The sequence below is a fragment of the Pagrus pagrus genome (assembly GCF_965226575.1).
Source record: "Pagrus pagrus genome assembly, chromosome: 7".
NCBI classification, from domain to species: domain Eukaryota; kingdom Metazoa; phylum Chordata; class Actinopteri; order Spariformes; family Sparidae; genus Pagrus; species Pagrus pagrus.
Genome location: NC_140191.1, coordinates 4548188 through 4574507, shown reverse-complemented (window position 1 = coordinate 4574507; position 26320 = coordinate 4548188). Strand labels below are relative to the sequence as shown.

The window sequence follows — 26320 nt, the reverse complement described above, 5'->3', positions numbered from 1 at the left end:
TTCTTCTTCTGCAAATTGGGATTTTATATCGAACATGGGAGAGGGTCAATGCTGCTAGACAAACACGTGTGCCTCCAAAACATCAGCTTTTCAGGAAAAGTAATCTCACATATTTTCTCAGAAGGGAAATAGAGTGGAAAAAGGAAAACTGTGCCAGAACTGTCTCAAAATGTAGAGGAGCGTGTTCGCCTACAGCTGATCCAGAAACATGAAAATCCCATAATGAAGGAACGTAAAAAATGTATGATCACAATGACACATTGACATCAGTATGGAGTGGATAGTGCCAAAGTTTATGTCATGTAAATTTTTAATGTTAAGTAGTTGTTTATGTTAAAAAGGGTCGGCTCTGAAAATGACCCTAAGCATCCCAAAATTGATGTAGTATGACATACAGACAATCACAACATGAAAACACTGCTTACAGGCTCATGCATCAATAATGGAACTAATCTTACAAGTGCTTTACTATTTTAAGACCAATACTTTTTCTCTTGTACTTTAAGCAAGACAGTTTTATTTTTTAATCATTCTGGCGGCCCCGGTGGACAAAAAGTGATATGAGAACAACTGCCTCCAGCGGTAAACATCTTAATCTTGCTAGAGCGTGCATTTGTTTTTGAAGAGAGTGAAATCAAGATGGATTGTTTATTTTTAACACTATTTTCCCATTTTAGTCAGCTGTTTTCAGGATGCATTGTGAGGAGGTAATATATCTAATTGTGGCTATGTAAGATTAATAACTGTAATATGTATGTATATGAAGTTAACTTTGTTTTAGTGCCGTTCTGACCCACCAGACTACACAGCAGCTCCTCAATTTATCCTCAGCACTCCACCATTAAAACATAGCTTAAATTTTATGACTTATCCAACCCAGATAAGTTTGAATCCAACAGCTCGGTGACAGGCATTAAGAATAACTATAATCTCTCGCTATGTTTTGCTGAGGGTCTCGTTTGCTTATGTAGGTCATATAGAGGTGAACAGAAGTTTCTTGTTATATGTTTAAACAATTTTTTAAAAACAGAACTCTTAAATCCTGCAGGTAATATAGCTGGTATAATCCTATATTTTTCTTATTGTCAGTAAATCCCATAAAAAGACCAAAATCAACAACATGTCAGTTCATCTCTCTACCTGGTCGACTCTAAATAAATTACTGTGATGGTGTTCATCACAACATTTTTTAATCCTGATATTTTATTTGATGGTTGGATCATCTTGACATTAATAAAAAATGTAGAACTGAGAGGTTTTTCCTTCCACTGTGCTGCTGTTGTGTTTACATACAGACAAGAAATAAATTATTCTCCTTCGCTTGTGTATGGTACAAAAACCCCATTTCTATTCTGTTGCAACAATTGCAGCAAAATTACTTGTCAAACTGTTAAGAAATCGCAAAAAAATAATGAAGAATAAGATGAATTGTTTTCAAGCAACTTCAAAACGACTCTGATACAAACAGGCGGCTAAACAACCGAATATTCATCTGCCTGACTGTTTAATATATTCCTATTAAATAGATGTCAAGCATGCAAGCCAGGTACGGTCACACGTAGCGGGGCATAGGCTTTGACATATACACAGTCATCATATTATCTCTGTTGCCATGACTACAGCTGTCAGCAGCTCAAAGATTGAGGGGGGTGGGGGCGGAGGGTGGATATGTGGAGGTGGAGGGGGCAGCTCGAGCCTTGACTGACAGCTTTGACAGGTATATAATCCTGTTGGTCGTGCTTTCAGAGAGACTCACACTCAAAACACACACACAAACACATACGCACACACACAGTATTCACTGAGGCAGGTGCGCCTGGCTGATGGAGGGAGGGTTGGGTCAGCCTGTTCACTCTGCAGCTGCTGACAGCTGACGAGAACTTCTAATGACACACTGTACCAGAGAGCTACAGAGGGGATGTGGGTTGTGTTATTTCTTTATTCTTATTTCACTCGCTGCCGAGGAGCAAGACAGAAGCCTGATAAATGCATGATGTATAGTCCAATAAATAGTGAGCACACCACTGCCCACTAAATTCAGACTGGCTAAGTGACGGAGAATGGGGATAATATGCCAGGGATATAAGGTAGAAGCGCTAACAGTCCCAGAGCGTATGTTTATCCTTACTGCTCTTTATTGGTGAATCCCTGCAAGCTTTAGCTTCACCTTCTGCAGGTTAAGAAAAACAATCCTTGCATTTGTCTCGTCACCTTTAATAACAGCGTGGGAGTAAGAATATAGAATGGATGGAGATTTGACTCTAAAGGATGAATTAGAATTGTTATATAATAATAAATATTTGGTAACACTTTCTAAGAAGTCCATGTCTATAATGTATTATAACACATTATAATATATACATAATCATAACTCATTATTACAATGCTGTCTATTATGCATTATAAACAATACTATAATGGATTATTCCAATCCATTTATTGAATGTTAGTACCTGTTAATAAACCATGCATATTCATGAGTGTGTATAACTATGATTATGCAGTGCTATAGGTGCATTATAATGCAATATAAGTATGCTCATAATGTGTTGTAATCAATTACAAAACATGAGCGTCATAGAAAGTGTTACTAATTTCTACAGCTGCCATTTTCAGACGATGTGCAGCAGTCGCACAGAGAGAAAATCATCAAGGAGACAATGATACCAATCTATCAACTGCATGACAGCAGCCTCGGTACACCACTAAAAACTGCAGCAGCACAACATCTCGGGTTTTCAGACAAGTGAGGGACCCTTGCCTTTTGTCAAATATAAAAACTCTTGCTCTGTTATCATTTTTGCTTTCTTCATCAACTCATATACAGCTGAAGGAACCCTACTCTCTGGGGGCTGCTAAGAGTCATTCTGGAAAACAGGAAATCACTGACTGAAGTAGAAGAAAATGAGGCAGCTTCACAAGAAAAATAAATTACAATGCTCCATCAGAAAAAAATGAAATAAAATAAAACCTCCACAGATTGATGATACCAAACAGTGTGAGATCATCGAAGGTTGAATTTTTCATTTAAAAGGAAGGAAGTCTGGAGCACTCAGCGACGTGCCCTCCAACAACTTCTGGCACAGCTGTAATTCTGCAAAACTTAGCCCTCATCCTGAGTGTGAGAGTGAGCCAGAAAATGGGTGAATGCCTGTAGCAACCCTGCAATTTTTCACTGCTTACAGGAGGAAACGACCCTATTCTTCCCCCTCTGTGTGACCACTGGGTTTTCAATATGGGCCCTTTCAGAAAAAATGAACTGGGAGAATGTAAACACGGAGTTGATGGATGACATTTTCCGAAGCTTTGTCTTGCAATTAGTTGTGGTTCAAGTGCTCCGAGGCTCCTCAACAACTTTCAGACATTTTTTTTCTTTGATGACAAAGACTTCCTGCTGTGGAGCTTCCGGACTTGTTTTGTTCAGCGACACACAGGTAAAAAAAAAAAAAAAAGAGTCTACCCAAATTACTTGTGCAGTTCCTATTCTCACCCAGATCAAAGTGCCCAAAAACACGTTTTAATTATAGATTCTGCTGGGAAAGGGAAAAGTGTTGTGAAATAAGCTGAAGTTATAAGAAGTGAGCAAGAGGCTTATTCTTAAAATAATAATGATACCTCAACTAGGGCTTGGTAATAACTATATTACATTGTTATCGTGATATGAGACTATTTATCTTCTTAGATTTTGTATAACATTACAGCGTGTCCCAAAAAATGACCTTAAAACTGTGAGGGGAGGGTTGGTCGGTTATATTGGACCTGGGCCACCAAGCCAAAGCATCCGCATTTGACAACCGGAGAATGACACTCAGAAATCAATTTCTCTCTTATTGTATGTGTCTGCTCTGTTCAGAGTGCAGCATGTTTCATAAAGTCACTCAAAAACACACTTTGCATTTTGGATTTTTTTCACTCGCGATTACGTTTCCACACATAAGAGGGTCTGCATTAAATAGGAGCAGTCGCATCACAATCAGTGCATTTACAGGATGAATATAACACCAGAGATTGTCTCACTTTCTGTTTTCTCTGCAGAGCATGTGCAATTATCAGTAGACGGAAGTGTCCACTAGTTAATCTATCGCAGCTGGCGACGTTCTCTCTGAAGGATAAAAACTAAAGGTCAAAAAATGTAAAAATGTGTTGCCAAATATTCTTGGCCTCAACTATATCCTGATTTGGCAGAAATGTTGTCTTTTCCTGGTTTTAAAGGCTGCATTACAGTGAAATGGATGTAATTTGGTCTTGTACTTGCCTTTAGCCACTTAGTCAACATTGTGTCCATATTACCAGTGATTATTTAACAAAAAATCATTGTATTAATATTTTGTGTAACTACCAATTCCTATAATGTTGGTAGAAAAAAGTATTTGGTCAAAAATATTGTTATATTTGATTTTGTCACCCAGTCCAAGCATATATGAAGTGCTTTCGAGGAAATATCGAGGAATATATCACATTACAGCCTATAAATACCACCATATCATTTAAGGCCACATTGCCCATCTAGCTTCAACTAAGCAAATGTTAAAATGAGCGTGCTGTAAATAACAGTGGCGTGCAAACACTGCAGGATGAGATGGGGTAGAGAGATAGAGCATGTGCCTGCAGTAAGGTAGAGGTCAGTGTAAACATGTGCCACATTTTATCACACAAGTCTCTTGTGACATGCAATGACGTCATTGTGCAATGACTGGTTTGCTCCTAGCCATGAGTCATCCGTGATGTATAGAAAGAGCAGTAGCATAATTTATTCTAGGTGTTATACTGTAAAACAGCTGACATATAAGGATATGTAAAAAAAAAATAAAAAAAAAGGTGGGTGAACATATAGTTCAGTTGAACATTTGAGCCCTTGACTATTTGAATGCAGAATGAATGGTGCTACAGTACAAAGGTCTAAGTATCTTGCACATTCCTGTTGTCAATAGAGGATGAAGAAGGGCAAAGCAGAACAGCCAGTGGCTCTGAGGAGAGAGGTCACACGTGCCATGATGAATTACAGTAGCCTGTCTTGGCTGCTTGTTCATTAATGAGTCCTCTTAGGGAAGTATGCTGCGACAACACAAAAGGACGCATCAACACCACATCAATTCTCATCTGCTCTTTACAGTGTGTCTGTAATGTTTGGGATCTAATTTTGTGCTCTCATAATCGAGTACAGCTCGCCTAATCTTTATATGACAAGCGTTAATTTGCATATTTTATGGTGGCACTCTAATTTGATCCGAACACTTGGGACTAGAAAACCACTGACACTTATTACAGGCATTATCGAAGACCGCATTACTTTAGTTTGAAAAAGAGACTTGATTATTAAAATGTAAGTACTGCACACATGACATATGAAACACTCCATTGACCTTAATAAGTCACTTGGTCATACTGGCGAGATGGCAGACAGGGGCTTTCAACAACTCATACAAGTCAGTCTCTCCAAAACAAACAGTATATTGCAGTAGTAGGCTCTTTATCTCCCCAAATACACGTTTGAGTTAAGTATGGCTGTTTAATAAGACATTAATGCAAAGTAATTCAGTACCCCACAAACATCATCCACCCACAAACTTGACCAATGATCAATACTGTGGAAAATACAAGTTGACTCTTGATCCTGCAAATCACTGCCTAGCTAAAATCTATGTTTATAAAAAATAATATAGGAAATCACATATCCGCTCAGTTCTGAGAAACTGAGACCTGACCCAAGACCTGATTCCGACCTGGTCCAACTCAGTGGCTTTACTTACTATAATGTATCTTGAATTTGTGTGTCAAAATATCTTATACACCAGTGGATCTGAATGGATGAAGTGTACTCAAAAGAGAGATCAGTAGCCATTGTAAAAGAAGAAAAAAGAAAAAAAGAAGAAGCAAAAAGCAAAAAAAGTATTCATTTCAATCTTTACATTATATTGCTTTTCTATCACTGCTGATTTAATTGATAGTGTATGATGCTGCTGTCATGTTGGTGTTCTGCCTTTGTCTGTTGGGGTTGACTTCTGATGAGATCTAATTATTCTCAGGTCTGTTTGGGTTGGGTCTGAGTACCCCATCGGATCGGATATTTCTCAAATTAATTAATCAATGTCAGGCTCGGGTAAGTTTCCATGGTTCTCTTTCAGATCAGGTTCAAAGATGTAGTAAAGTAAAGCACGGACAAATCATAAAGTTCGTTTTTTTTTTTAATTTAGCAGACTTTGTATTTGTCTTGATATGACTATCACTGCAATGACTATCTTCAATTACAACTGAAGAAGTCCCAGTTCAGTTCCCCTAGATTCAACCCTCCATGGATAAACATGGTCTGGATGACTGAGAATCTTCACAGACATACAGCTATTACAATTTCTGTAAAAAATATTAACTGTAACAATTGAATGAATGATAATGCTAAGGTTTCTTATCTATGAGACTGTAGTTGCTTGACAAAGCCAGGTAAATTTGGGTATCATCTGCATAGTTACTGTTTTGCATAATTTGTCCTAATGGACATTTTGACAAGGACCTTAAAATAAAGCACTGCCACATTTTTCAAGAAGACTTTGTTCCAAACATCTAACGAGTCAAACAGCAAAAAGGTTTGGTCACCTTTAGTTACGAGCCTGGTTCTAGAAACAACCAGTAGAGCTGCAGCTAATGATCTCAGAGAAGGCCCATGCACATAGGAGAGTCAATAAATCCTTTATATAATTTGGAGGGAGGCCATTAACGCTTTAACAGTGATCAATATAATTTTTAAATCAATATGGAATAAAACAGGCAGCTGTCGTATGTTTCTATTTCTGTCTGCCTGTTCAAACTTGGAAAGAAGCCTTCTGCAGCAGTTGGAGTCAGTGAAGTGAGGGCTGAATGATTCCTGCATTAGGTGCATTACATTAATCCAGCTGTGAAAAAATAAAAGCATCTTTAACTTTTTGTAAATTGAAACATTTAGAGATGAAAAAACACCATCGAAAAGTTTGAGAGAGCAGTGACAGTAAACCGAAACAGTAAAGTTGTGAAGGCCTGACAACTAAACATTGATCTGAAATTCACAATAAATAATGATAATTTACTGTAAGTTCACTACCAGCAGCATTTTCACACTGTCATTTGATGCTTTATTGATGTTATAAAACATCAATAAAGGCCACTTTAAGAACATTTGAAGGTACTATATTCTCCTATTAGTCATCCCAAATGTTCAAGTACGGTAGCATTACACCTTCTTGCCCACTGCTGTGAAATTAAATCTGCATCTATGAAATAGTTAAGGAGGGACGCAACTGTTGTTCAGAAGATGTAAGACGATAAAACAGGGTTTTTACTGTATACACATTATTATGATTTTATACAACTATGCAACGCATACACGCAGAAATGATTCAATATCTAATTTATTCTCACTCACAACAGCCCACCCAGTGACACTGGCTAACTTCCACACAGAGATGGCAAGATAAGAGTGGCTGAGAAACAGCCTCTCCTACAATCTGTCACATGCTACCACTGAGCTGCATATAACTAGAGGTGTGACCACTAAAGAATTCTCTTTCCTGACTGAAATTGCTAAAACAAGTAAAAAGCTGCCTGGTTATCGACATTGTGTTAAAGGGAAATGCCAACTTTCTCTCTATGGATTACAAGTGTAATCTTACTGGGCATTACTGTGTGTGTGTGTGTGTGTGTGTGTGTGTGTGTGTGTATTGGGATTGTGACTGCCAGAGACATAGTGTGTGAAGTGAACCTCATGAGTGTAGGCCCACGCCATACACCCACAGCACAATGGGTAGTGATAGGAAAAAGCTAATGGACGAGCAGATGAATAGACATTTGAATCAATGGATGGATGAAGAGTTGGATGACTTTCAGGATTTTAGTTTTAGTTATACAACCATTTAAAAGCAGCAGAAATAGCCTTATTGGTGAAGCATGAAATGACACAGAACCAGAACACTGCAATCTTCTGGAATGCAAGTTTAATAAAACTTTAAAACTTTGCACTCGGCTGCAATTTTCAATTTCCCTTTGGTACAGAATTGATTTGGAACCGCTCAAACCAAGACAACTCTATTTTTGAATAGGATGCTATTTCTGTTCATAATACACCCTATGACCATTAATGTCATCCTGACCTGAATAGTGTGCAGAGAAAGGGGGATGTCACCTGTTTTCATAGGAAAGGCAAGGAGGCCGGGGAGCGTTGACAGCCACTAGAAACACATTTATTTCCCATTATATTACATTATAACCTTTGTGGGACTTGCTGTGTGCCTGTGTGTGTGTGTGTGTGTGTCTGTAGTTTCATTTTTGGCAGCAGCAGGCAGCTGAAAAAAAATAACTCTACAGACCTACTGTATGCTACCAGCCAGGCAAAGATAGACATTAAAAATGATGTTTGGTGGGGTTGCTAAAACCATTAGTCAATTGATAGATGAGTCAACTAACAGAGAATTAATCGGCAAACACATTTTCTGTAAATTCCACTTTTGTGGAGCATAACATTTAAAGGCTAGTTCCCTGATCTATGTTTAGAAAGATGTAATACACGTAAGTGGTTTGCCGAGAAATACTACGATCAAAACGCTATGCTTTTCACCCAACGTTCTAAAGCAAACAACAATGTGCTCTAAAGACGTCCACAATTAGTGTTAATGAATAACTATTACCTCTTATGTTTTATAGACTAAACAATCAATTTATTAATCAAAAAAGGCTTGATTAGTCAATAATGAACATCATCGTTAGCTGCAGCCCTAAATATATAAAATATAATATATAAAAGTAATTACAAAATGTTTGTCAAGTGGAATAGTATGATTTCCTTGGTCTTCTCTGTAGGTAAATAAATGTCTGGGTGGGCAGTTTCCACCAAAACCCTGACAAATACTCTATACACAGCATGCCTGTCTGCTGTAGGCATGAGGAGCTAGTGAGCCCGATCAACCTACTGGGATATTCATATACGGTCAGCCCGGCCCTGCCTGGGGCCATCTGCTGCCCTCCCTCTAATCCAGGGGCTTGTCACTGATGATTAGCCAGCCGCTCTATCACTCCCTCTCTCCCTCCACCATTATATATTTCTAGTTTATTATTTTGATACTAGTGTTAAGGCATGGCATGGTGTGCTCTCTCAGCTTAAACTCCTTTGTATGGATTTATTATGCCCACAAATCCTCTATCCTTCCTCTCGCTATCCTGGTCTCTCTCCCTTCCTCCTTCCTTCATTATATATTTTGGGCCTATTATGCTGATGTTAGGGCTTAAATAAAGAGTGCAGTCTCACATTTTTTTTCTTCTCTATGCATTTTCAAATACACAAATTAACAATCTTTTCCAATTTCTGTTGGCCTGGGCACCTCTAATATGGCTGAGTATTTCTTGGCACAAAAGGACTTGAAATGCAGCTAAATTTCAGCAGCAGTGTCAAGAATAAGCACATCCTGTTTAACAGGCTCAATGCAAATGAGGTCAGAATTATCATTCAAATGTATAATTGAGAGGTTTACTACCACCTTCAGTTTTAATATCAGTTTGAAATCTTTCTCTCTCGAACTGTGTGAATAAAAAGTACTCTGTGAGGGTGAAGGTTAGCTGTTTGGAGAGCGCTTTGTACCACAATACGATAATATGATAAACAAGTGAAAATTACAACTGTTTAAACACATTATATCTTTATTTATCTTGTTTTCTGTCAATGAGTTTAGCCCATTATATGCATGGAGCTTCTGGGTCTGAAAGGGGAAGCAAACGCAGAAGTGCCTTCTAATGGCCAGCAGGGGATGACTCCACTGGCTGCAGTAAGTCCAATTGTATGTAAGCTTATGAGAAAATGACCCTACTTCTCGCTTGGTTTATGACTTCAGTTAACAGTTTTTCTAATGAGTTCATGGTCTCAATCTATGGTTTCAAGTCTTCTTAAGTAAAGCGTGATGTTCATTTTGTTTTGTTATGTTCCCATTTAGTGTAAAATAGACAATAAAGCAGGGTATGCTATAGGGCATGGCTACCATGGCGATCGTCAATCCTGATAGAGAGCTCCACTCTCTTGATCAGATTTTGTCACTTCTGGCTCAAAAATACCAAGATGGCGACTGCCATAATTTCAAATTTTAGGATTTAATTTGGTAGTCTACAAACCAATGGGTGACATCCCAGTAGGTTTGGTCTTGCTAGCAGCATGGTCAGTCGAATGACTTTTGTAATCCCCTTGCAACACCACAAGGTTGACATTTGTGGTTAGATTACCATACTCCCCAAAGTCTAATACATTGGTTTATTCGTTGGCTGATATCATAAGCATAATATCTGCTATATATCTTCATGTTTGCACTGTCATTATGAGGTAGCATGCTGATGTTAGCGTTAAGATCAAAGCACCACTCTGCAGCCTTGCAGGACTGCTAGCATTGCTCTAGATTCTAGATCAAGTCTTGTTAATTAATTACTGCTCTTTAATCACTGCTGAACTTATTTTTTTATCATGCAGTCAAACTAAACTAAAATCAAAGCACAAAATGCACAAGGCAGAAGACACCGGACACATCATTCCACAGTGCAACACCATCAAATCAGGGATTGGCAAACACTGTCACGAACAATTACCTAAAGCCACCGTCCTGTCACTGTTGCTTAGGGTACTCTGAGGAATTACTGCATGATTCTTACTCAAGGATCCACAAACACATGATTCGAAAACAGGCAGAAAATCTTTCAGAAATGGGGTCAAAACTGCAGAACTAAACTGTGAGATTCAATAACAAAAGCATTGTGATTATATAAGAGTAAAAGCATAAGCAGCTCAAAGCATATCAAAATGTAATGCCCTAATGATAGTCAGCAAGATTTAATGGTTTTGATTCCTTAACCACACACAGATTATAGTAGTCTGTGTTTACAGTTCATCGCATGATCTCATGATGAATTAATCTTCCCATAGCTTCTAGTTCTACATCAGCTTACCCACTAGTCAGTAAAGCAGCAACACCGTGACTGTGAGACAAGAAGCTTTTATCTTCAAAAAGGACTGTAAAATATGTCCATGACTACCCCAAAGCTGAGCAAAAACAAGAGATGGCCAGTGGGAGAGATGAAGGATTAATGACGCGGCTGCTGGATGGAAAGGAGGATATTTACTCCTGAGCCTCCTCCATCTCTACGGCTTTATTAGGGTAGCATCGGTGGAGGCAGCGCAGCCACTAAATGTCACTGCTTTCTTCAATGACACGCAACCACTATTCCTCTCAGCCCACTGAAACCGCCTCGTTGCCTCTCGTGGGAGTTAAGGGCCTGTTTTGAATGCCACTCCCTGGCCGCAAAAGTGCTTGGCTTCCCCAATACGGCCACAGGATTTCTTTGTTTTCCAACTTGTGGCAGAGCGCAGATTTAAGTTCTCATTTTTGAAGAGACACCATAGGGACATGACAGAGAGAAAAACACATGTCTTCTCTTCTTTTTTTAGAGAAGACGCTGGAGAAAAATAACATTGTGATACTGGTCAAAATGAGCATACACATGTAAAAAAGAGTAGGTCAGACTTTTCTGTCATATTCTAATCTTTTTACAGCAGCACGTGTCACATATATCAGGTCAAGGCAGATAATCAGACAAAAAACATCCTGACATAACATAAATCTATCACTGATCTGCTTACTCACACCATGACCTTTCACAAAGTCCACTGGTAACACAGCTGAATGACATAGTGCCCGATCTAAAATATGTTGTGAGCCATTTGAATATGGTGGAAGAAGTGGGAATCCTCTTATGTCACTCTAAATAAAGTTTTTTGGATGAAGTGTAATCTCTAATCCAGCCATCCCTCCTATATCTGTAATAGCCAGGTCTTAGTGTAAGCTCTACCATTTAGATTAAACAAACTCTGGTATCTCTTTGGCATCTTTCCCCCCTGGATGGATTGGCTATTTCAAAAACGCAGCAGTGTGCAGTGGAGAGTGCTATGGTAATATCTCTAAAGCCACAATCCAGATCAATCTGGGTCAAACGTGACGTATTTTGCTGCAAATGCTTTTAAAATCAAATGCAATGTCATGGTCCACTGTTGGCCAGCTCTGTATCATTCCTGCTGGGGTGACCACTGGAGCTCGAGACAAAAAGTAACTGTGAAAAATAGCTTCCGTCCTCTTTTAGACAGAAAGATGCTGAGGCCACATGGCTTCTCCTGTTGTTGCCTTTGCAGAGAAAGACTCCACAGGCTGCTGAGTGCTCATTTTCTGATGGTTGTAGGGCCAGACACACACACACTACAGACACAATTAGCCTCCATTTCTACTCAAACCAAACCAAAAATGAAAACAAAAACACCGGCATACTGAATAAAATAAAACCCATTGGCATACTGTGTAACGAAAAAATAAAAATCCCAAGGAAATTGTCTTAATTTATATGCATGGCCTAAATTTGTTGCCTGTTGCTAAGGAATTTAAACAGTGGCTGGCCAATTACCTACCAGATTCTTGCTTGCCCTCAGGTGCTATGCTAATTAGGGTCATAGAGGGTCACGTTGTAATGCACTCACTCAAATGAGGAAGGATTCTCCAAGGGATATTCTCATTTGGGATGATGCCAGTCACAATCCTGCTGATATCAGAGCTACTCAGTCAGACGTGTGTTGCTTCCTGGTCTGGGCATAATACAGGTACGCAGGCATTAACACACAGCTATTTAAGGCGAAGGATTTTCAGGGCGCACCAAGGCAGCAGATTCTAATTTAAACCAGGGGTAATGAGCAGGGCTCAGGTCAGTTGAGGATATGAATGAATCACATATGCAGACAAAAAAAAACTCCTACTGCAGAATGAGGAATTGCGAATGAAAATATTTAGCGTGTTTAAGCTTAAGTGCTCACATTTCTCATGGGGTTAAGTAAACAGGGCAAGAGGAGCAACTTGATGCTTGATCAGACCGAGGCACCTGCAAGAGATCAATACTGTACTTCTATGTCTGTCTCAAGGCTCTACTTTTGAACTCAGCTTGTCCTGTGTTCAGTTACTACACTTTGGCTGAAGGCGTTTTGCCATATTAATGACCTTGCCTTGCTGTATTGAACTTGTGAACTCGTCACACCCGCTCTCCCTCAATTTCCTGGATGGCCTCTTCAGAGGGTACGCCATAATAGCAGGTGATTGTGGAAGAGCCACTAACAACCCTCAGCGGCGGTGACATCCTTCACTGCCAGCGCCTCTCTGAAGGCAGGAATGTATTCGGCTAACAATGGCCTGTCAGCGCTAGTCGCCCTGTTGCCGTGCATTGAAAGGTGACATCAGCAGGACGTGGTGACACACAGCATCGCGTTCATAGCGCTGAAAGCTGCAATGGTCCTCATTGTATGATACTGTGTAGGACTAAAACTCCATTTTCTCTGCAAAGTGACAGGTCATTAGAGATGTTGGGCTGACAAATGTACACTCACATACAGACACATACACATACTCTGGATTCACAACGTGTTGATTTAATGTCCTGAAATGATCTCATTTGCTGATGAAACTACACTGAAAGAATATCTATTTATATCATCCCTACTGAACTTTAAATCTAAAAATCTTACTCATTTGTACAGTCTGTGAACAATGACTAAACTTGTTCCCGGTTGGTGATTCATGATTTGGTTAGTCAACCATCCAGGAAGCTATTAAACAAAAGTTTAAATGCCACTGCTTTTTGTGGAGCACATAACAGGTGGCCAATCAGAAGCCTATTTGATAGTCCTTGGTTTGCTTTTATCTGTCTAAACTAAAGCCTTAAAAGGTTATAAAATGTTACCTTTCAATGTGGTGACTCAATCTTATTGATTCATCTATCAAACACAAATTTTAGGAGCACTTTACTGAGTGTCACTGAGTGATTTCAGCATGCATTCGAGGGAAAACACACACATGCATGGTAAGTAAGTAATTAAGTAAGTTGGAACAATTAGTTGGACGGCTTCATGCACGGGTTCATGACTCAGGTGACTTAACAGGCCTACGGCAGAGAGACACGTGCTTAGAAGTGTGACTTGACCTGGTGAGACGAGACAGTGTGTGACATGGGATTGGCTTAATCAGAGGCCAGGGGCGACTCCTGTGTAATCTGAATGATAGATAATCTGGATCTCAGGAGAGATTTACAGACCCACTCTCAGTGAGGGTCAGAGTTGATAAACAGTGATCAGATCAGGATGTCAGACTGGACTCTTAAATGATTCTGCACTTGGCCCAATCCTCAACATATTAAAAAGACAATAACAATGCTGATTGTACAGATTGTACAGACACTTGTCAGCCATACAGAAAACGCCAAGACATGGAGATGTTACAGTATGTGTTTTCCTGAATACACCATCACCTACTCTACCACCTGTAATTGCTTTGTCCTCAGGCAGACATGTGAGGTCTTGACAGCTCAAATCTTGTCGCTCCAACAACAGAGCCTAATGAAGCACGCACACAGTACCAGAACAGGAAAGATGCACCTGCTGTGTGTGTGTGTATATGAGCAGCTATCTAATACACATGTTATGCCTCCTCACTACTGGCAACAGATAAGGTTGCTGTGGTATTTCAGCATATTTTACTGTTCACTGATTGGGAAAAGCTGCGGATTTGAAAAGAGAAAAGTAAAATATAGCATGAGTGGCAGACGGGGAAACAGAGCGATGAAGATGCAGAGGGAGACGTGCATAGGGAGTGCACAGTTGAGAGGAAGCAACAAGAAGAAAAATGGTGTGAAAATAGCGTCTGAGAGAGAGACAAACTCCCTGCAATCTCTCAAAGGCCCCCAAAAAACTGTGGCAAGTCGTTATCACCATCATCATCACCACCACCGCCCTCATGGTGGCTATAATCACTCCCGTTTTTTCTCCAGTTATCCTCACCGCCACCTTCAGAAATATCACTCGCAGTGTCTGGCGGAGCCTGTTGTCTCTATCTGCCTCATTTGAATAGAATTCTCGGAGCATAAAACTGCACTGAACTGTCTCACCTTCCAAAACAGATACATCATATTTTCACAGAAGGCAATAAAAGCAATGCAGGCCCAATTCCCCACAGTTTCGAAGACAGGGGCTGTATTTCAGCTAGACTCATCAATATGCAAAACATCAGAGCATAGCTTGCCACAAGAATATTCCCTCCACTGCACACTCTGCAAATGTGCACAAACATCATCACATTTTGTGTTTTTTTTTTTTTTTTTTTTTTTTAAACAAGCTTCGATTGGCAAGAAAAAAGTATGCAAATCGTGTGCAAACATAATCACATTTTGATGAAAAGCACCAGGATTCAAAGCCCTAAATTGCCCTATGTGATTTTAATACTCTGCAGGCAATTGTCAAACCAAAGAGGCACAGAAAGAAAAAAGACTGGCGGAAATCAATGCGATACCTTTTATTTGGGAGGAAGTGAACAAACTCCAAGCACTGGCTTACATTTCAAAGCACAGAGCCTAGAGCTTTCCCGGTGAGGAGCATGTATAGTGTGGGAGAAAGGTGCTGTAGCGTGGGAGAGAGGCGTAATCAGGATGACCTACAGTAGGGTAGATGTAGGTTAAGTTAGTCCCTCTCTTTGCCTGCAGTGCTCACTCTGCCTTTCTCTTTCTCAAGTCTCTTCCCTGGGCTGTCTTTCCTGGGTTGTTAAATCCCTGCTCCTTTAATCTCCTTACTCAGCTACATCCTCTTTAAAGATGCAGAACCACAGGAGAGACGTGGGATACGTCAACTGGGGAGTGGAGCTGGGCAAGGCGGGGCAGGACTAGTGGAGTGGGGGTGTTTGAGTTAGGGGTTGGCAAGAGAAGTTGTGCTGGTATTGAGAAAATAAATATAGTTTTTGGTATCGGTGTAAGAGAAGAGCTCTCCTTAACCTCCTGAGCTTTTCTGGTTAAGTGAGGATTAAATCGAGTCAAGAGAGATGGTCATCTAATTTCTGCCTTAGAGGACTGTGTGAATGTTTTTAGAAAGACTGCAGGGAGTAATTCTCTCAGTGTCCATGGGAAATCATCATAGTAATAATCACGGCTCACTGCAACATCTGTACTCTCTTAAATTAACATCCGTGTTTGGTAGTGGGCTTCCCATAACTCAATGTATCCCTCTGTGACACTCAAATTACTCCATGTGATTCTTCCTACAATACAGTTCAACACAGCTACATTCAGTCGGAACATGTGCAAAGATAAGGAATACTCAAACACCCATCGATCTACAGCATCTAATGCATGTGTGAATGTCTCCACACACCACATGCTCATGTCATATCAATACCATCAAGAACCATTCCACTAGGCGTCCCTCACCGAGCACTATTTTGCAGCAATGCCTATCAATCATCCCCGTGCTGTATCACACAGCAGCAACATTTCAATAATGGTGCATCACCTGAGACTCGGGAAGATGAAAGTAATCCATTCAAAAATGGATCACAGTTGTCCTGCATGCCACATGATATTCAGAGTGAGGAGACGGCTCTACTGTAGATTTCTGGGTCATCTTTCAAGTGCATGTATCTTTGAAGTTCTGCAGCGTAGAGTCGTATACCTCAAATAACAAATTTATGAGACAAAGTGTGTCATCTGGAGGTATTGTAGACCTGTGTGAGTTAATTAAGCATGAGGATATGTCTCTTTCTGTAAAAAATCCAAGAATCCTTCATGTTCATGATAGAAGGGAAACACAGTTGGATGCACTGATTTTAAATGTTCCCTAAAATCTAAAAGTTATCACACATTTTCCACAAATAATGAATTGAAACACACATGAATAGATCTGACTGTGTGAGTGTGGGAGGTCACATACCATAACAGCGTCAACAGCACACACTACCACCATAAACGCTCCATATGTAAAACAAGGGATCAAATATAATCTCTAATTAGTGGTTTAGCTGTACCTGTTTCCCAGAAGTAGACAGACTTCCCATCATCTGTTTGTGCGCGAGCCTTCCAGAAACCACAGAACAGCAGCAATGTCACCAAAAGGTACCAGCTCCCCTCTGTCCTTATTTGGAGGGTCCCTGATGCACCCCTCCACCCAAGCCCCATGGTCCACCACAGGATAAAAGTAAATCCACTCAGCTCAGAAGGTCAGCGAAGGCAGCGTAGGAAAAAAAAAAAGAGAAAAAAAAAAACCGCTCGTCCGAAAAGGCAACAAGAAGTGAGGTGTGTTTCAGTTTGAGAGGGTGTGAGTAAGTGTGTGTGAGTGTATGAGAAGGGAAGATAAAGAGGTGTGTGTGTGGTGTGTGTTGTCAGTCCTGCAGGAGTTGAGGTCCGGTACTTGGTCTTGTGAAGGACAGAGAGAGTAGTTTTCTCCTTTTTGCTCCTGAGTTGGCAGGATGGTCCCAGAGGGAGGCTTTCAGTGTCGGGGACTGAGCTGCAGATGGACGGTGCGGTCTTCCTCCTCCATCGTATCCTCTTCCACTGTTCCCGGTGCTGCCTCTGTCCTCTGGCTGTGGAACAGTGACAGTGGGCGAGTGTCTGCAGTGTTGTTCGCTTCCCTCCCTCTCGCTTGCTCTCGCTCACTCTCTCTCTACGTCTCCTATTCGCTCACTCATTTGCTCCTCTCCCTGTGCCACCCTGCTCTCGCTCTCTCTGTTTCTACTCCTGGCTCCTTTCTATTTTTCTCTCCTGTCCTCATCTTTTCATGTCTCTCTTGTTTTCCCTTTTTTTATTACACTCTCGGCATCTCTAACACGCTCCTTCTCACTTTCTCTTCCTCTGGCTCCGCTTCCCTCTCCTGTTTTCCTGTCTCCCGCCTAGGGCATGAGGACGGATACTCCCCCTCCTCCTCCCCCTCCACTCGTCCTCCACTTGCAGTGCTGGGAAGGCGACTGGAGACCAGCAGTGCTCGCACTGGTCTCAGAAGCTCCCATAAGCACTGCTCCCAGGATCAGAGAGGCAGAGAGACAAGCAGGGCTTAATGCAGAGCGAGAGAAAGTGGAAGGGGAGGGGGGGGGTTGATGGGGGAAGCAAGGAGGAGCAAAACACTAAAGCAGCGAGGAAGAGAGCGCGTGAAACAGATGAGGGAGTGGGGGTGTTTATGCTTGTGAGAAAGGGGTGTGAAAGTGAACTGATGGAACGGAGGATGTAGGAATGAAGACTACAGAAATAGTGTAACATTCTCCTATGAAATATCTCTATTACTGACTCTGAAAACAGAATTGTGAGCCAGCTCGTAGCAGGTCAGACAGAATGAGACATACACTCACAAAATGCTGGCATTTCATCTATTTGTGACTAGGGTTGGAGTGTTTATTTTTAGGGTGAGCAGCCGCCATCCCAGCACAACTCTTTGACTTACAGTAAGACATAAATTTGAAAATCAATATCATATCAGAACGGTTTGTTGGGGGAAAAAAAGAGAAAGATAAGAGAACTGGGTTTTTGGTCCAGAGTGATATCTACCGTGGCGGAAAAGACAAAGAAAACAGTGCCACTAATAGGAAGTCTGTCAACAAAAAATGCAGAAAAAGACATCTTGGTGCTGTTTGAGTGTGTGAATGTGATATTTAATAGAGCTAAAACTACAGAAGTGGCTGCATAGTGTAAACTAAATAATTGGATCTCACTTTCAAGACAGCTGGTGAATATCTGGATTGCTGATTTTAAAGATAAGGCTGCCATTACAACTTTCCAACATCCCCATCTGCGGCACTCAAACCCCAACTCATTTTCTCCTACTGAAAATGCGAATCTTTAAACATGTTGCAAAAATATACTTTTGATTGATTTTTTTTTTTTACGGAGACTGTAGTTTGTAACAAATGTAATGTAAACAGGAATAGGGACTTCTTCCTGTTTATTCCTAAATAAACATTTGGTGCTCGAGCTTCTCTGTTCTTTGTTTTGGTAGCCGGGATGGCTATGTGAGGATGTTAGTCCACGTGAGCTCCTTTTTTCCTCTTCGCATCCATTTTCAACTCTGCAGCCTTGTAAGAAACTTTTTCATATTACAGCTAAACAGGTCACTAAAATATGTTGTGTATTGTGTTGTTTTATGTAATGTAGTTGCTGCTATGTGTTTTTTTGTTTACCTTGCCCAGGGACAACAGATGCAAATTAGCTGCTAGCTAACTCTGGTGCAATTACTTTTAATTGTGCGCTAACCCTGTGAAAATAAACAAAAAAATAAAATAGTAAATACATGCTTCTGAAACATTGGAAGCAAGGAAGAGGCTGTGTAGTGCCAGACTTTTTCAGCACTGCCTAGTTTGACAGTTTGATCTGAGTAATGTGAGCAGTGTGTGTTCAGATGGCTCTCTTTATTTTTCCAACTTAATTGAGTAAACAACACATATTTTATTTGGTGTGATATACTGGTGCAAGAGTGCGATATCTGATGGCAGTGAATGTTGTACATTTCACATCTTAGGTGATGGTAATGTTGGCGGTAATATTGGGTAAAATGGATCAAACAAGAGGAGATTACAACACTGTCAAACTCTGAGTTGGTTTAACAGTAAAAAGCCAACATAGCAGCAGTAAGCTGAGAATGACTCAAAATGAGTATGTGGATGAGATTTTCTTCAAATCTCAAACATGACCAGCGCACAACCTTCAATCAAACGGACAGCTAGATTATGGTGGTTGTGTAGGGGCAATGCAGGAGGACTTTATTTACCTGAGCTTAATTTTCCTGTGCTTTATGAACTTTTCTACCTCCACTCCTGACAGAGTAGCCGGGCGGAGGTCGTATAGGGACGTCTGACTGGCAGGCTTTGAGTTTGGCAGAGTCAGCCTGTCATACCGAGTTTAGCTTGACTTGGCTTTCCTTGGAAAGGCAGCTGAAGGGATGCACAGGCCTGGTTAGCACGAGACTTACAAAAGACTGAAGGTAGACGACTCTTGTGTAATTTATCCAGGGAGGAGTATTATTTAATATATATATTTGAATAGACGGACACATTAAACCAAGTGGCCACCAGAAAGATTGTATTCTTAAGTGATAATGAGTGTGATTTCCTGCTCACTAGTTTCCTAGTTTTGATCGGATTTTCATGCATGTTTTTTGTGAATGGTTCCAGAAACCTATGCTTCCTTTAGTATTCTAACAGAAACTGAAACACAGCGTCGTGTAGGCAGGCAATCAGAAACTGAACAAGCAGAGGATCAGAAACTGAAGACAGCGAAAGAAGAAAATGAAGACGATATGAAGGAATAATAAAGAGAGGTATGCTTGAGGTCATGTTTACTTAAAACTATCACACTCCAAATTCAGCACCAAGCAGTTAACCCCCGTGAAGACTTCCTCTTTAGAAACCATAGTAACATCACAAACAGTGATCATCGGATAACTGCACACAGCACAGAGCCTGCAGACCTGGAGTCTGTAATGCTTTATGAAACAGACCTTTCCACTATGCAGTGATGGACAAAAAAGTAAAAGTTATTCATCTTGTTACGAGCATAAGCCTCTCAGGGGAAGCTTATACTAGGAGGCATTGACTGACTTTTGCATCTCATATCTTTGATCGAAGCTCGCACATTCCTGTTTAACTGGGGCGAGAGCTGTGTCCATATTCTTTGTGGGAATGACAAGAAACAGACGAATACATTTTAGTGACCAAATTTTCACAACTTTGCTTTTTGCGATGGTGTGATAAGTTGCCTTCGCAGATCTATCACCTTGAGTTGCTGAGTTGCTGCCTCACATTGTTAAGGATTGTGATGGTCTCATTGCCAGTTGTTCTTGATTCTTACCATCATCTGTGGCCATAAGCTATGCATGGACCAAAAATATTAATACACTGGAAGAGAAGGCAAGGCTGAAATGTGTTTCCTTCGCAGGGTATCTGGGCTAAGGAGGCAGGGTAAGTCTTCAGACATCCAAATGGAGCTTTGAATAGAATGGCTGCCCTTTCAAATTGAAATATGTCTTCAGGGACACCCAGCTTGGAGCGGACCCAGAGCAGTCCCACCACACACTGGATGGAATAAATATCTAACCTGGCTTAACATAAACTCCTTCAGAGTTCCTGGGGAGAAGGACTTTTTGGCTTACTTGCTTGGCCTGCTGCTACAATGCCTGGGTTGCCACTATCTTATCTAACATCACCTAGGTTACCAACTAAATGTAGCCCAAATTTTAACCAAAATTTGAATCCTAATAAATACTTGTTTCCTTTGGTTTATTAAGGTAAGCAGCAGGTGGCACCAATTCTCAATTGTGATCATGCCAAAGCAGAAGAAGAGGGCGCAACAAGATGAAATGATTATGATGTCGATGACATTAACATTAACATCTTAAATGATGTTTAAGCCACATGTTTCATGCGGGTCATGATTTATTGGCTAAGTCTGCTTCCACTGCAATATCGCAATGCCGCATTTCAAAAATGTCATTTTCATTTCAAACTTTCCCACCTCAGCCCGGTGTACAAGCTTTTTTTTAATATGTCATTTTTTAATCAGGTTTTCTAGTGCGCAATTTTAAAATGCACATGAAAACAGATTTATGGAAACATTAATAATGGTAAGACTTCTAACTGGAAGCTGTGTAGAAAAATAATACACATCTTATAGGGAATCATATTTTTGAAAGTCGTACAGAAATTAGATACAGGGATGAATGGCAAAAGAATATTAGAAGAGACAATGAGACTTATGATTTAGACCATTAAAACAGTCATCCCTATACTTGAATGACTATTGGAAGTATGCACAAAAAACATTTAAATCATTTTTGCTTTAAATTTTTTCAAAAGAAGATTAAAAAGTTAACTTTTTAGTCAACTGACCAACTCAACTGCTGTCAGATAAAGAATCAAAAGTTTGATCCTGAATGCTGCATACATACGTATGCTGTGCAGTGGCTTTCATTGTACTCAATTTATTTTAAACCCCAAAGTCAATGTTTTCATCCGTCTGTATGACTTGACAGCGTAACAATAGTGTCTGCTAATGACGTAATGTCTGGATGTCACTGTCTTTGCCATTAAATGTCAGCTGTGAAGAGCACACAGGATTCAGTCAGACAGAGGAAAAACAGATAAGACGGGACAGATGTGGGTGGAACTGGCAGGATGAAAAGTCAACATCAGCTGCCACCTGAATACTGGGAGGCTAATCTTTATCAGCAGATGAAAAAAAATGAGTCTACTCTGCTATCAGCTTTACTATTTATATAATTACCAACTGAACATCTTTCAAACAAAAAAAATCTAATTGTAAAATAGTGGAAGGAGCAGCCACTATCTCCAATGATAAAAAACCCTGCTCTTAGACAGGTGTCACATATATTATGAAGACAGGAGCCTAAAGTGGTGACAACACCTCGCCCTGCTCTGTAAAAAAAAAACAACATATCACAAACAACAGAACGGTTGTTGACTGAAATCGGGATGGATCGTCAGATGATTATTATCCGGCTGCCTACTTCAAGTGAAGCCTGCAATTCATCAACACAGATTGTCATTCTCTTATTAAATGATTGACTGGCATTCAAAAAATGCATTGTGTGTCCTCAGTTAATTTCGGTATGATAGGCTTTGCAATCATGAGTAACTACTGGCAATTAGACATCAATGTGTTTGTCTTCTGGGGGATAATTTCCTGAGAGATTAATAGAACACAGACAAAAAATATGTTCTACTGATTGTTACTTCGATTGGATGTTTGACTTCCATGTGCAGAATATTGTAAATGCAGATTTTGATGCTACACGCCTACTTTCAAATTCATCGGCTAATGGGGGAAAATTGATCTGTGTTCACCTTAAAGGTATATGTAAAATTTATTGTGTGAAACATTTAAATATTAACAGACCTGACAACCTTGAGAAGAGTTCATTTTATCATGCCGAAAAAAATTTTTAAGATCACATGTATGTGCGTACAGCCAAAAATCTATAATTCTTTTTCATTAATAAATAATTACTTTTGAAATTATATATAATTTCTTTAAAAGCATAGAGTCAGATCAGGATTAGAGTTTATCTAGAATAGCAACAGTCATGTTTACAGCAGCTAAATCCCTATATACACTCAATAATATCTCACTTGAAACACATCTAATTCTAGTAAAATAAAATGTTTTCACAACATCACAACACACAGTGAATGACGAGCACAGACATTATCAATAAGAATATCGGAGCCTTCAGTCTTTCCTCCTGTCCTCTGTCCTTCTCCCTCTGTCAAAGTGATTCACTGCCTGCAGTGCTGCTGGTAGAGCAGTAGAATACCTGCAGGCAGTAGCAGTATTTTTGACAATTTGACGTCTATGTCTTTAGTTGCAGAGATATCTACTGAAATTAGCACGCTAACCAGCTAGCCCTGGCCCGGTCTGTCTCGTATTACCAACTTTGTGCCTCAAGAGGCCACAGTGAGTCACTGTAGGATCCAGTCTGCCCTCAGTCCAACATGAGAGGATGAAGAAGTAGCGCTGTTGTTCTAACTACCCATCAATCATGTTGAAGGTACTTTCCCCCTTGGGTCAATGAGTTCTTGGCAAGCCACCATTATCACACTCACCACCAACCAAGAAACCACGTTTGACGGTAAAGAAAAGAAGTAATAGAAATATAAGGGTTAACATTGGTACTGCTTTCCACCACTGTATACAGCTCTTTTGTGAGAAAATGGATGAAGTTTGATACTGAACTCACAATGTCTCCCCTAGATTGTAACTAAACAGCTATTAATATTAACATTGCTAGGGATTGTGCTTTTGTTTCTTATGATATGGGAGTGGACACCACCGCAACTTTCTGTTTATATGCTGCCCCCAATTAGTTTTGACAGGTGGCCAATTTTGCGACCAGCAGTGAAAGTGAAAAGAAAAACATATTTATAGATTCTGGATATTTTAATGAGGAATGAGTACATGTCCCCAATTTAATGTTTAATTTAAGCTAATGTGTGCCTTGTAATTAAACTTTATGTGGAAAAAAATGTATCAGACACAAATTATTATTCTAAGCAGAGTATTTTTATGTCTTAGATGCATAGAGAGGATCTTTAATTCACTACTACATTTGCTACAACTAGAATTATGAATACTATTTTTTATTAATTAAAAAAGTCATTACTTTAAGTTCCTAGTTTTATTTAATTTGGTTATATTTCATTATTGAATTGTACTCAACTATATTTTGCCAATACAATTAACATACTAAACATAAAAAGTAACTTTCACAGTCTTCGTATAATGTAAGCCTACAGGGTCTTTCTGATAGTCAAAAAATTAATTTGGGGCAGAATATCAGTCTAAGTGAGGATAGTTCACACTGTACCGTCACGTTCTTCCAATCCAAAATTATTATAAATAAATAAAAGACGAATTTCTGTTTCTTCACTAATGATACGCCACTCAGCTGAAGAACACTGCTCTCTGTTTGCTCTAATCTGTGCATGCCCTAAATGTACTAAATGTTCCTTTTCTTCAATGATTTTCTGATCGAAACTTATTTTTAAAAACTCTGCTAAATATTCAGGACAAATAAACTCTCTAGTTTTGATGACAGCCAAAAACCTCCAAAGTTCAGATACTGACAGTGACAATGGAGGATAATTTGTGTGTTTTGCACAATGCTGTTCTTGGTGTACAAACATAACCAAGTCAGCTTATTCTGCACACATACTTCTGTGGTTGCATCTATAAGTGGATTTGGTGACAAGGTACGTTTTTAAAATTCACGCCCACACAGCACTATGACTTCTGTACATATTTATGACCATCTGCAAGCTTGTTACTATGAGGCATGTTTTCATATACTGAACTTCTAGTTCATATATCAGCTGCTCTCACTGGTACATACTGCACATATGGCAACTCTGAATGATGGTTCAAATAAAGTTTAAACTTTATTTAAATATTATCCCTCTTTAAGTAATCTCTCAATCCACTTCTGTATGCTGTTCTGTGGCTTGTGTTATTGCATGCTTTTCTGTATTTGGCTTAAATTAGATTTTAGGCAGAGCCTGTAAGGTCCTTTGAGACTTGACGATTCATATGGAACAATTACCTGCAATCTATACAAGTAAATAATTTAGACTCTTTGCCATATAATACAATACACGCAGGTCAAGCCGTGATAACGTTGATTCTCTGTTTATTTTTTGCTGCAACACAATACTTGTCCCCTGGGAACCATTCAAGCTTCACTGTACCTTATCTTACTGTAAGTGTTGTACAGAAACGTACTGTTATTTAAGTCATCATTAACCCATAGTTTTGTTCAGGTCATGTTTAATTACACCGAAGTGTTGCCCTATGTTGCTCAGTTCCTCTGAGTGGCAGCTTATCAGGGATTTGGAGTATAAATAAATAATCTTCCAGCAGGCCTGAAGCACAGAGGCCACATTATGTCTCTGCATCTGTGAAAGTGTCTGTGTGAATAAGTGTATATACTTTGTACTGTTTTAAACGCCTTAAAATGCAAACCTTATTTAACGTTAAACAAGCATTTATATATTACATCAACTAAATGTACTTTCAGTTGGAGAGCCTGCTCTTCTCTGTGAGCCAGCAGTTATATATGAAATGCTCTTGTCGGTAGATGTGGAGAAAAGAGAAGATGATTGAGATAATGATAGAGAAAACACAATCACTCGACAAGAGATTACATCTATTAAAATTGATGAAATCAAACACAGTGAATCAACAAAAAACATTACTGCACTCCTTGCAGTGAATTATAAATTATCACTCACGGAGTCCCTGCGGCATGTTATTTGGTAATCAGAGGAAGTAACATCAAGATCAGGTTTCCAATAGCAGCATGAAGACTCCTGCTATCTTCAAATTTGGCTTGTCTTTTGTAACTTTGTCTTTTACTAAAGGAGAGTGAAGCATTTGTCAGTCAAGAAAAGCATCAGTAATATCCATCATCCTGATCGACTGGATTGTTCTGACAAATCAACAAATACAACCCTATATTTGTAATAAATCAAAACCTCACTTTGTTCAGTGAGTCCACCATTTGACAAATCAGACATCATCGTGCTTTGAAAATGTCCAAGGTGGCTCGTTCAAATCACTAATTTTATCCAAAACCCAAAGATATTCATTTTATTATCATGTATGAAAAAGAAAAGCAGCAAATCCTCTAAGCTTGGCAGCTGAAAGAGAGTTTCTGATATGTTGGCATGAGAGCAAAAGTAACAATTATTTGAAATGATAGTTGGTAATTAAAAAATAAAGGTGCACATTTGTAAAAAATTAAAACCTTATTTTGTGATCACTTTATTTATTAAATAAAGAATCCACCATTTGATAAATCTGACACTGTCGCTCTTTGAAAATGACTGATGGCAAGAAGTGACAACAAAATGCAGTCCTTTCAAAATGACAAGAGCATAAAAAGTGCCGCCCTTGGTTGTCAAATTTGGAGGACTTTTAAAAATTG

The 26320-nt window shown here is 39.6% G+C and overlaps 1 protein-coding gene across 5 annotated transcripts in view; it reads right to left on the bottom strand.

The window, feature by feature from the left end:
- thsd7ab (thrombospondin, type I, domain containing 7Ab) overlaps positions 1 to 26320 on the bottom strand; it is a 186512-nt gene that overhangs the window by 128406 nt on the left and 31786 nt on the right. For 3 of the 5 annotated variants that reach the window (XM_084357197.1, XM_084357198.1, XM_084357199.1), the window contains exon 1: positions 16869 to 17662. The exons of the other annotated variants lie outside the window; for them this stretch is intronic. In XM_084357197.1, the coding sequence (XP_084213323.1) occupies positions 16869 to 17019 (151 nt within the window). In that variant the 5' untranslated portion in view covers positions 17020 to 17662. Of the gene's footprint in view, positions 1 to 16868; positions 17663 to 26320 lie in introns of those variants that run through there. 5 annotated transcript variants of the gene reach the window in all.